Here is a 14891-nt window from a genome sequence, read left to right as displayed (position 1 = left end):
AGGGTCAGAGGCGAATCTAGGAGCACACCCAAGCTGCGAATCTGTGTCTACAGAGGGAGTGTAATCCTGTCTAGTAGAGGCAGAATCTCTATTCCCTGATCCTTTAGAACATTTCCACCTCACCTTTCAATCCAGCAGTTTCAGGGGGGCATACAAAAGACAATAATAGTATAATTTTCATCCCCTGCAAATTCATAACCACATAACCTTGCATCCCCTCATCCCCTAGCTGATGAATTGGAGGCTAATGGAGAGCATGCCACCCCTTTAAATCTTCACTCCTTGGCCCATTAGCATTTGGTGTGGAGTGTTCTTTCTAGTAGGGAAGGGAAAAGCAGCCTCCCTGCAGCTCCTTCTCTTCTGGTTGATGGATGGGGCCAGACTGGTCTCCCCACCCCCCATCCCTCTTTCTGTGGCATTTGTCTTGAGAAGCAGGGTGGGAGTAGCGATGCCTATCCTAGTTCCCTTTATCAAGAGCAGAAACTAGGTTGTGCGTCTCTTCTTCTCTGTGCTTTAGCAGTCTGACTGACATGTCTGCAGCAATCACTGGTGTGTGTGTCTTGGTGCAACAGCAGAGATGGGGAATTCTGGGAAATATACTGGGATAAAAAGGGTGCAAAGATGTGGCCTTGAAAGAGCAGTTTGTGAAAAGTGGGCCTCATGCTCAGTGACATGGAAAAAGGGGACCTCTGTGGTCTATTTAAAGGGAAGCTTTAAAAGAGTGCTAGGAATAAACCTGGCTGTAGTCATATGACTTTGGGCAGCATCCAGCAAGAAGGTCCTCCTTGTGCAGGTCTCTGTGCAGTCAACAGGAGATGTGTAAGAGTCTATGCTTATGTCACATTTCAAGTTATAGAGGACCTTTCATCCACTGAGACAGAAAGGAATCCAATTCTCACCTTTTTAGTTTAAGATCCTCTGCCAGTTGAAGTGGACAGAAGACTTTTTTAGCACATCACCTGTTGAAAAAACAGTACTTCTTTGTGGTCTCTGCGCCTCACACAAATGGGTTATGCTCAGTGCAGAGACTACAACCAGTAAGTTCTAAAGCTGGATAGCTTTGTGTGAACCCTCCCAAAAGAAAATTGAAAGAGAATGTAATACAGTCAGTCCTCCACATTCGCGGATTTCAGATTTGAGATTTTGACTATTCGAGACTTTGCTTAATAAGGTCAACTTCTTCACCCCTGTCCTCCTCACCCTTCCAGCCAAAGCCAATATTGTACATTCCCCTGCTTTGCCAGTCTTTGCATCCTCCTCACTTCCAAAGACCTTCCCTTTGAATCCAATGTTTGCAGCCACCCTGAGAGAATCCAACTTTCCTCCTCTTCCTCTTCCTCTCTCCCAGCCAGACAAAAGCAACACTGTACCTTCCCTTTGTGGTGATGGCTGCAAACATCAGATTCACAGTGAAAAGACTTTTGAAATGAGGAAAATGCAGTTGTCAAAATGGGGAAGATACGGTGTTGCTTTTGTCTGGCCGAGTAGAATGGGGCGGAGGAGAGAAGGTGGATTCTTTGCAGCTGTGGGTGCTAACATCAGATTGATAGTGGAGGCACTTTGGAAATGTGGGGGAAGCTATGTGTTTCAAGGTTGCAAAGAGAGTTATGGGTAGTGCTCTTGGTGGGAGCAGACTCTTTATCATTCATGTGAGAGGAGGCTAATATATTCCTGGTTTTTCCACATTTGTGAGGGTTCTTGGCCCCTAACCCCCGCAAATGTGGTGGGGTGACTAGAATTAGAATCAGAATTAAAAGAGAAGAGAAAGAAAAAGATGAAATGAAGAGGAGGCTACTCAGCACTGAGAACAACTGATCAGTGTTATACTCTTGGGGGATGGAAAAAAACTGAGGAGAGAATAGCTTTGGCAGTTTCGTGCATTTGTGTGACAGGAGTCGCAGCTGCAAAACACATTTGTGTCATTGCACAGATGACCACCTGAAAAATCACAGTTGCTTGTAAGCAACCTCTTCTTCCCCTGGTTCTGCCTTTTTGTTGACATAAAGCTGATAGTTCTTCAAGCATACAAAGGTGATTGAATCTGGTGCATGTTCATTTTTTGTTTATTTATTATTTATTTTGGCTGAGTGTGATCTCTAGACAAAGGGGTTTGGTAGGCTTTTGGAGTACTACAAAAACCTGCAGATCCACTTTGAGCATAATCTGTAGTGGGATAGGGAAACACAGAATTGGATATGTGTACCTGAGGTAACACTAGTTGACCTTAAGTAAGTCAGACTCTCTTTCAGCCTTAGATGAAGTCAGTAGGAAACCTCCTCTCAATAAACCTTGCCATAGAAACTTAGGATAGGTTCTCTAAAAGTCAGAATTGGCTTGAAGGGCCATAACACCAAACTGAAGGTGAAAGGCAAAGATCTAGCATCTCAGTTTGCTGTGTTCTGTACTCAGTAAGGCTGTGAAATTCCAAGTACATCTTTTAACACCACAGAATAAATTTCCTTCCTTTTTGGACAAAGTCTGAGAGCATTTCCTCTAGGTGGGGAAACACTTATCTGCAGTTGATGAGTTATTACAAACTATACAACTTGTGCAGAATTTCATTCAAGTTTTGAAGTGCTGTTTAGTTTCACATAAGCTTAATACCAGGAAACACCTGATGGCAGGTTGCCGGCTCATGTCAAACAACTTACGCTCTAAGCTCTTCCTTTACATTTTGTTCTCAAAGTTTGTCCTTGTATTACCTATAATCCCGTGAATCACTTTGGATGCTGAGTGAGAGTGATTCCTCTCCCTCTGGACCATGCTTTGTGGGTGAGAAGGATTTGAAACCAAATCCTCTCTGAATCCCCAGGTTGGCTATTCCCAGGTGATTTGCTACTAGTGTATTGAGGATCTTCTGACCTTTACCCTACCTTTCTCACTGAGCAAAATGGATGGATGACAGGATGGATGGGATCCCATGGGATCTTGGGCTATATGTATCTATTTTCTCTTACTCTCTTACATTATTTTAAAGAGTAAGTAGTATTTCTTTAGCCCAAGCCCATCACAAGCAGAGCCTTGAAAATTTACTTTGTTGGACTACAACTCTTAGGATCCCCCAGTTAACATGACTACTAGCCAAGAAATAAATTGAGTGATGAAAGATAGAGAATGATATAATAGAAAGTACAAACCTTGGAGAAAGTAAAAGATAAAAGGTGGTTGGTTGGTTGATTGATTGAGAGCCTTGGATAGGTTAGGGGGGATTCAAAGTTAGCCTTGATGCAGAATTACCAGTACTGTTTTCTCTGTCCACTTTATTATTTTTTTTGTCTCGACAAAATATTTCCACTTTCACCTTACATCATACAATGTATATTTTAATAAAATGTTAACAGTAATAGTTTTTTGTGGGTTTTTTGGGCTATGTGGCCATGTTCTAGAAGGGTTTCTTCCTAACGTTTCACCAGCATCTGTGGCTGGCATATTCAGAGAAACTATGGATGCCAGCCATGAAGGTGCCAGCCACAGATGCTGGTGAAACGTCAGGAAAAAACCCTTCTAGAACATGGCCACATAGCCCAAAAAAACCCAAAAAAACTATGGATGCCAGCCATGAACGCCTTCGACTTCACATTAACAGTATTAATTTCAAAATTGTAAATCACTATAATAGTAACTGCATTTGTATTGCAGTTACAGATGGGTAACCTAAGAGTTATGCATCTGTAGCTGCTGCATATTCACTATTTCTACATAGATCATGGCATTATTACTACAACTGTAAATGCCCTCACAAATCTGTTTCACCAAGCATCAGCTGCATTGGGTGAAGGAGGTCTGTCCTACTGGCAATTGGGATGAAGTGATTGATGTTTCCACCCTTCTTCCATGATCAAGGGAGGCTGTGACAGAAGCAGGGTCTCTGTTGCAATTCCTCATCATGACTTGCTCACTTGTGCATAGGGGGTGGAAATGTCTACCCATATCCCGATCACCAGCAGGAGAGGCCTCTTTCACCCAATGTGGCTGATGCCTGGTAAACTAAGGTGTGTTACAGAGCGCCCAAGAAGGGCACTCTGCCGCCGCTGCTGTTTGCTACGTCTGGGAACCGCAGAGGCCAAACCGCGCAGTTCCTGGGTGCAGCAAGAAAGAAGCATGAAAATGGTGCTTCTTTCTGTGACCCGGAAGTGGTGCCACGAGGCGCTAGTCGCGCACTCACAGTGTCACTTCCGCTGCGTGAAGTCTGGACGCTATGTGTCCGCGACGTCAAAATGGCGGTCCCCGTGTGGACGGGTGCCGCCATTTTGTACAGACTCAGTCCGTATTAGGGCTGAGGGGCGTCCGGAACGGACACCCCTTCTCAACTCTAACACGTCCCTTCCTAACCCTAATATGCTCCTTCAGCGCGTCTGTGACATGCCCATGTTTAGATGTTAATCTTAAAGGTGCTGCCACATTTCTTTCTCTCCCTCCCCTTTCTTTCCTCCTTTTTATCTCAGAGAAAGTAGTAGTAAATAAAAGGGGCTTTGGGGATCATTTGAAGGCATGCAGTGATGGGGCCAGGCATTCCTCAGTTGGATTAATAGAAGTACACTCATCCCTCCATAGTTGTGGTTTTGATATTTGCGGATTTGATTATTCACAGATTTGATTAATATGTTCTCTCGAGGAATCTCTAGCTCCTCCACTGCAACTCTGTTGTCAACTTTAACTAACAGTTACACTGAAAGACCTAGAGATTCCTAGAGAGAATACTCTACTAGGCATTTGTATCTCCTCCAGTGCAGTTCGGTGGTCAGTGTCTGTCGGATGTTGACCACAGAGTTGCACTGGAGGAGCTAGAAATTCCTAGAGAGGTGAACTCTCAGGTAAAACATGGCATTTTTGTTATTTGCGTCTATTATTATTATTATTATTATTATTATTATTATTAACCTTTATTTATAAAGCGCTGTAAATTTACACAGCGCTGTACATACAGTCTTTTTAATTGGACGGTTCCCTGCCCTCAGGCTTACAATCTAAAAAGACACGACACAAAAGGAGAAGGGAGTGGTGGTGGGGAAGGGGCCTCTCTAGTAGGATAATACATATAAAATACATAGCAATACAGGAAATGATTCAATAAAACAGACAACAAAAGAACATAAAATTTTCCTTATTCACGGGTTTCTTATGCCCCTAAATAGGGAGGGAGAAGTGTATAGTGTCTAGATCGAAGGAAGTAATAGTGCCACTGTATTCTGCTTTTGTCAGGCCTCACCTGCAATACTGTGTCCAGTTCTGGGCACCACAGCTCAAAAAGGATGTTGACAAATTGGAGCGTGTCCAAAGGAGGACCACCAAAATGGTAAAGGATCTGGAAACCATGCCTTATGAGGAAAGATCTAGGGAGCTGGAGATTTTTAGCCTGGAGAAGAGACGGTTAAGGGGTGATATGATAGCCCTGTTTAAATATTTGAAGGGGTGTCACATTGAGGATGGAGCAAGCTTTTTTTTCTGCTGCTCCAAAGACTAAAACATAGAACAATGGACGCAAGGTCCAGGAAAGGAGATTCCACCTCAACATTAGTAGGAACCTCTTCGTCAGTGGAACATTCTCGGAGTGTGTTGGAGTCTTCTTCCTTGGAAATCTTTAAACTGAGGTTGGATGGCCATCTGTTGGGGATGCTTTGATTACGATTTCCTGCATGCCAGAAGGGAGTTCTTGTGGTATCTTCCAATTCTGTGATTCTGTGGACCTATTCTTAGTCAGTCATGGAAATCAGGTGGAGTGGAATTAAGAGGAGTGGACAGATAGCAAAGGTTCACAGAGTGCATACCCATTCTCTGCTGCCCCAGAAGATAGGACCAGATCTAATGGTTTTAAGGTACAGGAGGGTAGAATTTGATTGAACATTAGAAGGAACTTTTTGACAGTGAGACCAGTTTGGCAATGGAATCTGCTGCCTAGAGAGGTGATGGTCTCCTCTGGATTGCTTCAAATAGAGACTGGAGAGTTACCTGTTGGGAATGTTGGAGATCCTGCATTGAGCAGGGATTTGGATTTACTTGATCATCCATGAGGCCCCTTTCAGTATGATTCTATGGTGCATTACAGAGCGCCCAAGAAGGGTGCTCTGCCGCCGCCTCCATTTCCGCCGCCGCAAAGCCTCAGCCTCCAAACGGGGAGGCTTCCCGGCGGCGGAAAAAGAAGCCTCAAAAAGCGGCTTCTTTTCGTGCCGCGCTTGCGACGCATGAGTGCGCAAATGGCGCACTCTTGACATCGCAATGCAAGGGCAACATGCAGATGCTAAGCGTCCAGCACATAAAAACGGCGGCGCCCGTGTGTATAGGGCGCCGCCATTTTTACGCCCTCGTCACGTGCTAGGGGTGAGGCCAGTATGGACGCTAGGTCCTCGGCCAACCCCTAGCACGTGACGGGGGCGGTGCAAAGGCCTGTGCGGAACAGGCCTATGCATGCAATTTGGCTGCGTTGGGAATGCAAATGGTTAATTAGTGAGTTAGTAACAGCTAATTGGAGCCATCCTCTTCTGTGGCCGTTTGTCTCTGACTGCTATATGTAAGACCAGGGGCTGGCACTCAGTGGCATGCCCTACTTGTATGTGTTTCAGTGGGGCTGTCATTGTTCAGCCAATGTGAAAAGAGTTTCTAGTAGGGACTTTGACAGTGTTTTAGGTGGAACATTTCCTCTAACACACTATCCTTCTGACTCTGCAGGTGTATTTCTTCGATTACAGAATAGGTTTCCAGGTTATTGCAGAATGTTGCTTTCCCCACCTGTTCTGTTTTTTAAAAAAGCAAATAATAATCTGTTGACTCATCTTAAAGGTTGGGAACATTGCTCCTTTGGAATGCAGAAAAGAATTACTTAGCATTTTGAGCTGGGATTGTGAAATAATGACATGTATATGAGAGGGTTTTAGCCTGCTGAAGGAAGTTTCAGGGATTTAGAAGCACCCTGAAGCCATATGCCACCACTCCCGCTCTGTGCTAATGGCTGTCATCAGTAATGGAAAATATGAGTTTCTGCCTTTCAACTTTTAGGGGACATTTTAAGGCAGTTTTAAAGTAATAGTTGTGTGCCCAAGTGGATACAATGGAATCAAATGGTCACATACAATTTAATCAGTGAACCACATTATTCCCATGCCAGTGTGGCACAGTGGTTTGAGTGTTGGACTGTGACTCTGGAAACTAGGTTCGCTCCCAGCTTGAAAACCCACTGGGTGTCCTTGGGCAGATCACACACTCTCAGCCTCAGAGGAAGGTAATGGCAAACCTCCTCTGAACAAATCTTGCAGAGAAAACCTTGTGATAGGGTCGCCATAAGTCGGAAATGACTTGAAGGCACACAGCAATAACAACAACTTCTGAAATTTAATTTCAAACCCAAAATAAAAATAATTCCCAAATATATATCTTTTCCTATTCCAGATGAGTTGTGTTTTTAACCAATTGTTCTAAACTTCAGGTGCCACTTTCCTCCCTCCTAGTTACTGCCAAACAAAAGACTTTCTAATCACAATTATGACAACCAGGGATTTTTCAGAGCTGAAAACAGAAATCCCAAACTGCAGGCAACTCATTAGCCTGGGGCCACCATCTACCGACATGTTCCCATGCTCATGCCTTAAGTTTCCTCCTTCACCCCACCCTCCATCAAAGAAGGAGACACATAGAGACCTACTGTAATGTTTGATGCCAAGGAATGGATGTCATACTGTTTGCTCGATGCTTGCAATATATAAATAACTTACAAAGTCTGGTGGTAATTTCTTGGGCTAATGCAGCTTAACATGTTTCAAAGAATGTTTTGTGAGAGCAGTAAGGACTTGAGTTTGAGTCAATGAGAAATTGTTTGGCCGCCTTCCCTCGTCCGCTTCTGCTTTTCCTGTTCTCACAGCGCTTGCTGTTGCAGACAGTCCCTTTGAAAGCTGAGGTGGAGTTGTGCCCTTGCAGTTTGAAGGATAGATTTAAATGTTCCTTTTCATACAAGAGATTAAACCTGATTAACAGTGACTCTAATGTTCAGAGTTGATCTTTTCTGGCCTTGTGCGTCCTGGAAATGTTGAAATATTTACCCTTAGGGATTGCCTCTTTCCTTTCATCACTTCATCTTAACTGGAGTTGGGCAATCTATGTAGAAGGCACCATCCCTGCTTTCACTGACTCCACTGAGCCAGCTTGATTATTTACTGGATGTTGTCCATGCCAGCCTGCCAGCCTAGTGGCATTTGGCTCAGACCCTCTGGAGGCTGTTAGTGGAGCAGCATGATGGCCTTGGTTTCCATGCTGCTCATGAGAATATTGGAAATCCAGTATCCTAAAGCAGTGGTTCTCAAGCTCTGGGGCTGGATCCTGGGGGAGATGGGGTGAAAGTTGCTGGGGGGTGGGGGGAGACATCCATCCTCTTCTACGTCACAAACTTTTTCTCTCCAGGAGGGGAAGAAAAAGACAAGGAGGGCACTCAGAGCAGCTGTGGAGAAGCTCATTACATCATGGGCTATGATGGCCCTATCCCAATCTACCAATACTTCTTCTCCCACCTGTCCCGTCAATGCCCCTGTTCTCAGGATGAGGTGCTGCTGCATGAATATATCCCTGTTTGTTGTTCTTAGGTGCCCTCAAGTCAACCTCGACTCATGGCAACTCTGTGGATGAGACATTTCCAAGATGTCCTGTGTTCCATTGCTCTATTTAGTTCTTGTGGGTTTTTGCGTGTGACCTCCCTACTTTGAGTCTAGCCATCTGGCATGTGGTTTTCCTCTCTTTCTACTACCTTCTATCTTTCCTAGAATTTTTGTCTTTTCTAATGATTCATGCCTTCCTTTGGTGTGACTAGAGTACAACAGCTTCCATCTTAGCTGCCAGGGAGAGCATAGGCTTGATCAGTTCCAGGACCCATCTATTTGTCTTTTTGGCCATCCGCAGTATCCTCAGCACTCTTCCCCAGTACCACATCTCAAATGCATTAATTTTCTTATCAACTCTCTTCACTGTCCAGCTTTCAGATCCATACACGGTAATGAGGAATACAATACTCCTGTGTATTCTTGAATATATATGGATGTGCAAATGAAAATACTCACACTAAACAAACAAAATATTTTTATTCATTTACTATATCAAACCAGAGGGGAGTGACATCCACATGTAGCTGTCATGGCCAGCCAAGAGCAGGTCTCGGAGGATGAGGATGGGGCTCCTCCAGAGCAAGAGGTAATTGAGGCTACACCAGGTGCTAATCCTGCTCCAGTACAAGAGGTAATTGAGGCTACACCAGGTGGTAATCCTGCTCTGCCAGAATCCAGCCCTGATCTCCCAGCCCTAGAGGAGGAGGCTCATCCAGGTCCTAGTGCTAGTGGGATTCCTCTGGTGGTACAGCAGCCTAGTGGTGACTCTGGGGAGGAACCAGGCTTGAAGGTTCCCTCCTATAGACAATGCAGGGCTGAAAGTGCTGGCAGGTGCAGATCCTGGAGAATTGCTGAGAAGCAATTAGCAAATCAGCCTCAGGTGGCACGGGGAAGAGTTTCTCTTACTTAATGAGCAGAGAGATACCAACTCAGTGCTGGAGTTTATTGCATGATCCTTTGGTGTGACTGCTGCCTGCACTGGCTCCCTGTATGTTGACTCCTTGTTGCCTTGACTCTTGACTTCGGATTGGACTGGACTATTGCTACCTTCTGGCTGACCTGACCCTGGACTGGACTGACTATTGTGACCTCTGTTATCCTGACTTCGGCTTGGCTTTTGGTTTGCTTTCTCTCTTTCCTCCTGCAAGGTTTGGGGACTACTTCCAGCTCCATAGTTAATTGCCTTCCTTATCGGCTTGTGTCTATGTGTGCTGGCCGCAGTCCAGGACAGTAGCTGTAAAAGGGATCCAAAGAGCAAAAAACTTGAGAACCACTGTCTTAGAATGATCAGATGGCCAGACCAGGATCAGAGAATTCTGGATTCAAATTGGGATAGTAGGAGGAAACATTAAAGCCAGCCAAGAAGGTGATAGGAGACATCTGTTCTAGATAGTAGAAGTCACTAGACAGTGGTTTTTTTGTGGGTTTTTTGGGCTCTGTGGCCATGTTCTAGAAAATTTTCTTCCCAACATTTCACCAGCATCTGTGGCTGGCATCTTCAGAGAACGCTTTGCTTGGAAAAATTTGGGTGTATATATACTGTGTGAGCCTGGGAATGTAAGAGTGATTTTCATGTGTCTTGTTCTGTGCTGATGGCTGACCTCAGCCTGGGAGGCTAATGCAAGCGAGAATTAATGTCTGCTAATTGGTGATCATTATCTGCAGAGAAAGCCCCTGACTCTCAATGGTTTCCCATTTGCATTTGCTGAGTCCTTATTTTGCTATTCCTCAGGACTGATAGCCAAATTTTGTTCGCTTTAAAGGTTTCTTCTTTCTGGTTGAAATTATCCAGATGTTTGTGGATCTCAATGGCTTCTCTGTGCATGGTCCAGTGGTCCAGAATTTCAGTGTTTTCAAACAGTATTTTATGCCCAGGATGGTTTGTGGCATGTTCTTCTACTGCTGATTTTTCTGGCTGGCCCAGTCTGCAGTGTCTCTCATGTTCCTTGATTCTTGTTTGCACACTTCACTAGACAGTGGTTTTATGCACACTTCCTAGGATCATAGAGTTGGAAGAGACCGCAAGGGCCATCCAGTCCAATCCCCTGCCATGCAGGAAGTTTAAATCAAAGCATCCCTGACAGATGGCAATCCAGCCTCTGTTTAAAGACCTCCAAAGAAGGAGACTCCACTACACTCCGAGTGAGTTTGTTCCACTGTCAAACAGCCCTGACTGTCAGGAAGTTTTTTCTAATGTTGAGGTGGAATCTCAAGTCCATTCCTGAAAGATCATCTCTCATCTTGGTTAATTATTGATGGGACAGGATCTGTACATCTGTCTTTAGTGTGGCTTTGCTCACTTTGTTTAACAGGACATGGCATAGGGAGGTACAGTCCATAAAACAAAATTGCTTAGATAATATCCACAAGTTAAAGGGCCAGAACTGGAAATGTTGGAATATTTAATTGGCAGATCAGAATGACAAATTTTAAAAAGCAGCGATTGAACGGGAAAGGCATTATGTATCCCATCCCTGAGAAAAAGATGGAGTATTTATTTATTTAGCAAGCATTTATGCATGCATGCATACACACAAACCAGCTTGCTCTTCTGGTCTTACATAGAAGGTTCACTTTTGGTAATCCTCCTTTGGAAGTATGCTGTGTATAACAACAAAAGAAGGGGCTTTTGGGGTGGTGTCACCCACTTAAGCAATATCTCTGTCTGACTATTCAAGGACTTATTAAGATGACAGATGGCACAGATCATTTTAAAAGAAGGATCATTCTCCTTCCCCCCCCTTCTTCTTACAAACAGGAGGAGAATGCCTCCTAAGACAATGGTCATTATGGCCTATTAAATTGAGCACTGAACTGAACTGAACTGATGATTCAAATAAGATTTTAGGCAGTTAATATATTTTTCAAAATGCATCACAGTCCTAGTTAGAACCAGTCCTTGGCATTTTGCAAGTGACATTACAGTGAGAAAATGTAACTATTATCTGAAATAAGATCAGAATATAAATGTGAATGTGGCATGAAGTGTTCCTTGACCAAGATTCCAGTCATATGTGTGGATGTCTGATTAATGTGTTTCCTTGTGATGTGGCTGTTTGGAAGGCCACATTCTTCTAAGGTTGTTTAAGGGAACTCAAGGTGGCCACAGAGCAATGTCTTTGGCACTGGGCCACTGCCAAATTCTTGCCAAATGAGTGTGGAGAGTTCTTTTCTTAAGAACCCTTTCTCTACCTGTTTCTCCCCCATCACACATCCTCCCCACAACCTACATTTTAAGTGTAATAGATATCATGCAAACCACTTGTGTTGAGTCTTAGAGCCTAACCCAGAGTATTTAGTATTTTCCCATTGTAATCAGAATTGTCAATTTTTTTAAAAATTACACACCATATCAAGTGAAATAGAAAGAGGATTCATTCCATTATGAGAGAAAGAACAGGAAAAAATGCAACAGGCAGATCCAATGAGGTGCAACCTATATTTAATAAAGTTTTCCAACACATTGTTTCATCTTTGTCAAAGGAAATGTTTCAGGTGTTAGATCTACTAGTGAGATCTAATTCAGTTCAAGTATTTAGAGCTACGAGAGCAAGTCTCGTGTGTGGTTTGAGAGTTGGGCTACCTTCTGGAGATCAGGGTCTGAGACTAGAAAGCTGGGCCAAAGCTAACAAAATGAAATTCAACACTGAGAAATGTTAGGTACTGCACTTAGGGAGGAAAAATGAAATGCTTAGATATCGGATGGGTGACACCTGACTGAATGAAACTATGCGTGAAATGGATCTGAGAGTCCAAGTAGACCACAAGTTGAACATGAGTCAGCAGTGCGACGCGGCAGCTAAAAAGGCCAATGCAATTTTAGGCTGCATCAATAAAAGTATAGTGTCTAGATCAAGGGACATAATAGTGCCACTGTATTCTGCTCTGGTCAGGCCCCACCTGGAATACTGTGTCCAGTTCTGGGCACCACAATTCAGAAAGGACATTGAGAAACTGGAGCGTGTCTAAAGGAGAGCGACCAAAATGATGAAGGGTCTGGAAACCATAAAGCCCTATGACAGGGGTAGGCAACCATTTTGAGCCGGGGGCCGGGTTGCTGTCCCTCAGACAACTGGGGGGCCGAAGCCAAAAAATAAATAATTAAATAATTTTTAAAAAATTTAAATAAATAAACCGGGACAAATGTAGGACAAAATTTTCAAATGGTGGACACTTTTTTTTTAAAAAAGTGGAGGACACGCAAAAAAATTTGCTGATTTTTAAAAAAATGTTAATATAAATGCATGTTTCTGAGGCGTCTATAGACAATTGCCCCCCCTTGCCCCTGCACACGAGAGGCCAAAGGCCCTGGCGGCAATCGGCGGCAGGACCAGGCTGGGGCCGGTCCCAAGGCCTCACTGGGCCGCATCCGGCCCGCGGGCCACAGGTTGCCTACCCCTGCCCTATGAGGAACGCCTTAGGGAGCTGGGGATGTTTAGCCTGGAGAAAAGAAGGTTAAGAGGTGATATGATAGTCCTGTTTAAATACTTGAAGGGATGTCATATTGAGGAGGGAGCAAGCTTGTTTTCTGCTGCTCCAGAGACTAGGACCTGGAACAATGGATGCAAGCTACAACAAAAGAGATTCCATCTCAACATTTGGAAGAACTTCCTGACAGTCAGGGCTGTTCGATAGTGGAACACACACGGTCTCTTCCAGCTCTTATGATTCTATGATTCTAACCCACTGGGCGACAACCTTGGGCAAGTCTCAGTCTCTCAGCCCCAGAGAATGGCAATGGCCAACTCTCTCTGAAGAAACTTGCCAAGAAACCCCTATGTTAGGTTTACCCTAGGGTCACCATAAGTAAAAAATGATTTAGAGGCACACAATAACAACAAATTTAAATCTACTAATAGTTCAGGTATTAAAATTACACCTTGAGTGACAGGTATGCTCAATCAAAGAATGGCAGGAGATGAAATTCTGTGTCTCAGATTGTTAAATCATCTTTCCAAAGTGAAGATATCAAAAGGAACTAAGAACCATATATTTGAATTGCCTCCCATTGTGTGTATTACTCCCTTGACCAGATAATTGTTGAAATTGGGGTGCTGACCCTTTTCTCTGTTCTCTCATGACAGGAGGAACATAATAGCATGGAAGCTGATCTGGATAAAGATGAAATGTTGCAGCCTCAGCCAGGGGAGCTGACAGGGGAGAAACTTTTGACCACAGAATACTTGGGAGTAAGTACCAGCTCTGTGGCAGCAACAAAGGTGTTTTGGGTTTCATTGTTTGATGTTATACACTGAGCAGGGCCAGGCTGGGAGTTTTCACCCCCCCCCCCCCAAAGCCATATGGACCAGAACAAAACCTCAGGAACAACACTCTAGAACTTGGAAAAGATACTTTTGAAAACAACAACTTTTGGAAAAACCCTTAAGCACTACTACTGATAGGGGGATTCTGGGAATTGTGATAAAAAATACTATTTTTGATGTCTACATCATAGCCCAGAGCAAATCATCAGCATAGGCTGATGTTCAGTTGTCTTTGCAGAAGAATGTCTTGGGACTTCATCTGATATCTATAGAGCAGTTTCAAAGAAAGTCCAGCAGTGGCAAGACCAGTACCATGTAACATGAATAGCAATAGCAAGCACATTTGTGTACCACTTATCAGTGCACTTAAGCACTCCCTAAGCAGTTTATAATGTGTAAGCTAATTGCCCCAAACAATCCGGGTACTCATATTAGCAACCTCCACGGAAGGATGCAAGCCTGAGTCGAGCTTGAGCCCTTTTGCTGGTATTGAACTTGCAACCTTATGGTTTGTGAGTGAATGGCTGCACCACCATGGCTTCTAACTGCACCATAGAATCATAGAATTGGAAGAGACCACAAGGGCCATCCAGTCCAACCCCCTGCCGTGCAGGAAATCTCAATCACAACATTCCCAACAGATGGCCAACCACCAGGGCTCCTAAATATCAGTCTGGTTGAACTGGCAATAGGGGTCATGAGAATTGGAAAGGATGAATGCCCCGGCCCATGAGAATAAGGCTACATTAAAACTGGTGCAAAACAAACAAGTTATTGTAGAAGGGCATGGCCTGCATTCTGGACAATGCTGGCATGGTGACACAGGCTGGGGAAATGACCAAAGGTTTCATTCTTTCCATTCAGCAGTGATTTTTCTGACTTGTTGAGAGTTGTCCTCTTTAGTTCTCCTTCTTCTCTTTCTTCACACTAGAGCCTGAAGTTTGCAGCCCTTGTGATGTCACCTTAGACTTTCACTACTTCTCTATGCTACATGCAAAAATACTAGCTTACATGTTGTAAACCACTTAGGGAGTGCTTAAGTGCA

At 44.0% G+C, this 14891-nt stretch overlaps 1 protein-coding gene across 5 annotated transcripts in view; it reads left to right on the top strand.

The window, feature by feature from the left end:
* LOC149317892 (lisH domain-containing protein ARMC9-like) overlaps positions 1–14891 on the top strand; it is a 121115-nt gene that overhangs the window by 79917 nt on the left and 26307 nt on the right. For all 5 annotated transcript variants that reach the window (XM_089508617.1, XM_089508615.1, XM_089508613.1 and 2 more), the window contains one exon: positions 13667–13771. In XM_089508617.1, the coding sequence (XP_089364743.1) occupies positions 13667–13771 (105 nt within the window). The remainder of the gene's footprint in view (positions 1–13666; positions 13772–14891) is intronic.

Source organism: Sceloporus occidentalis, unplaced genomic scaffold, assembly GCF_023333645.1.
Source record: "Sceloporus occidentalis isolate IW3139 unplaced genomic scaffold, rSceOcc1.0.p SCAF_2, whole genome shotgun sequence".
Lineage (NCBI taxonomy): Eukaryota > Metazoa > Chordata > Lepidosauria > Squamata > Phrynosomatidae > Sceloporus > Sceloporus occidentalis.
Note: the sequence above shows the minus strand (reverse complement) of the source record. Positions and strands in the feature narration are given on the sequence as shown.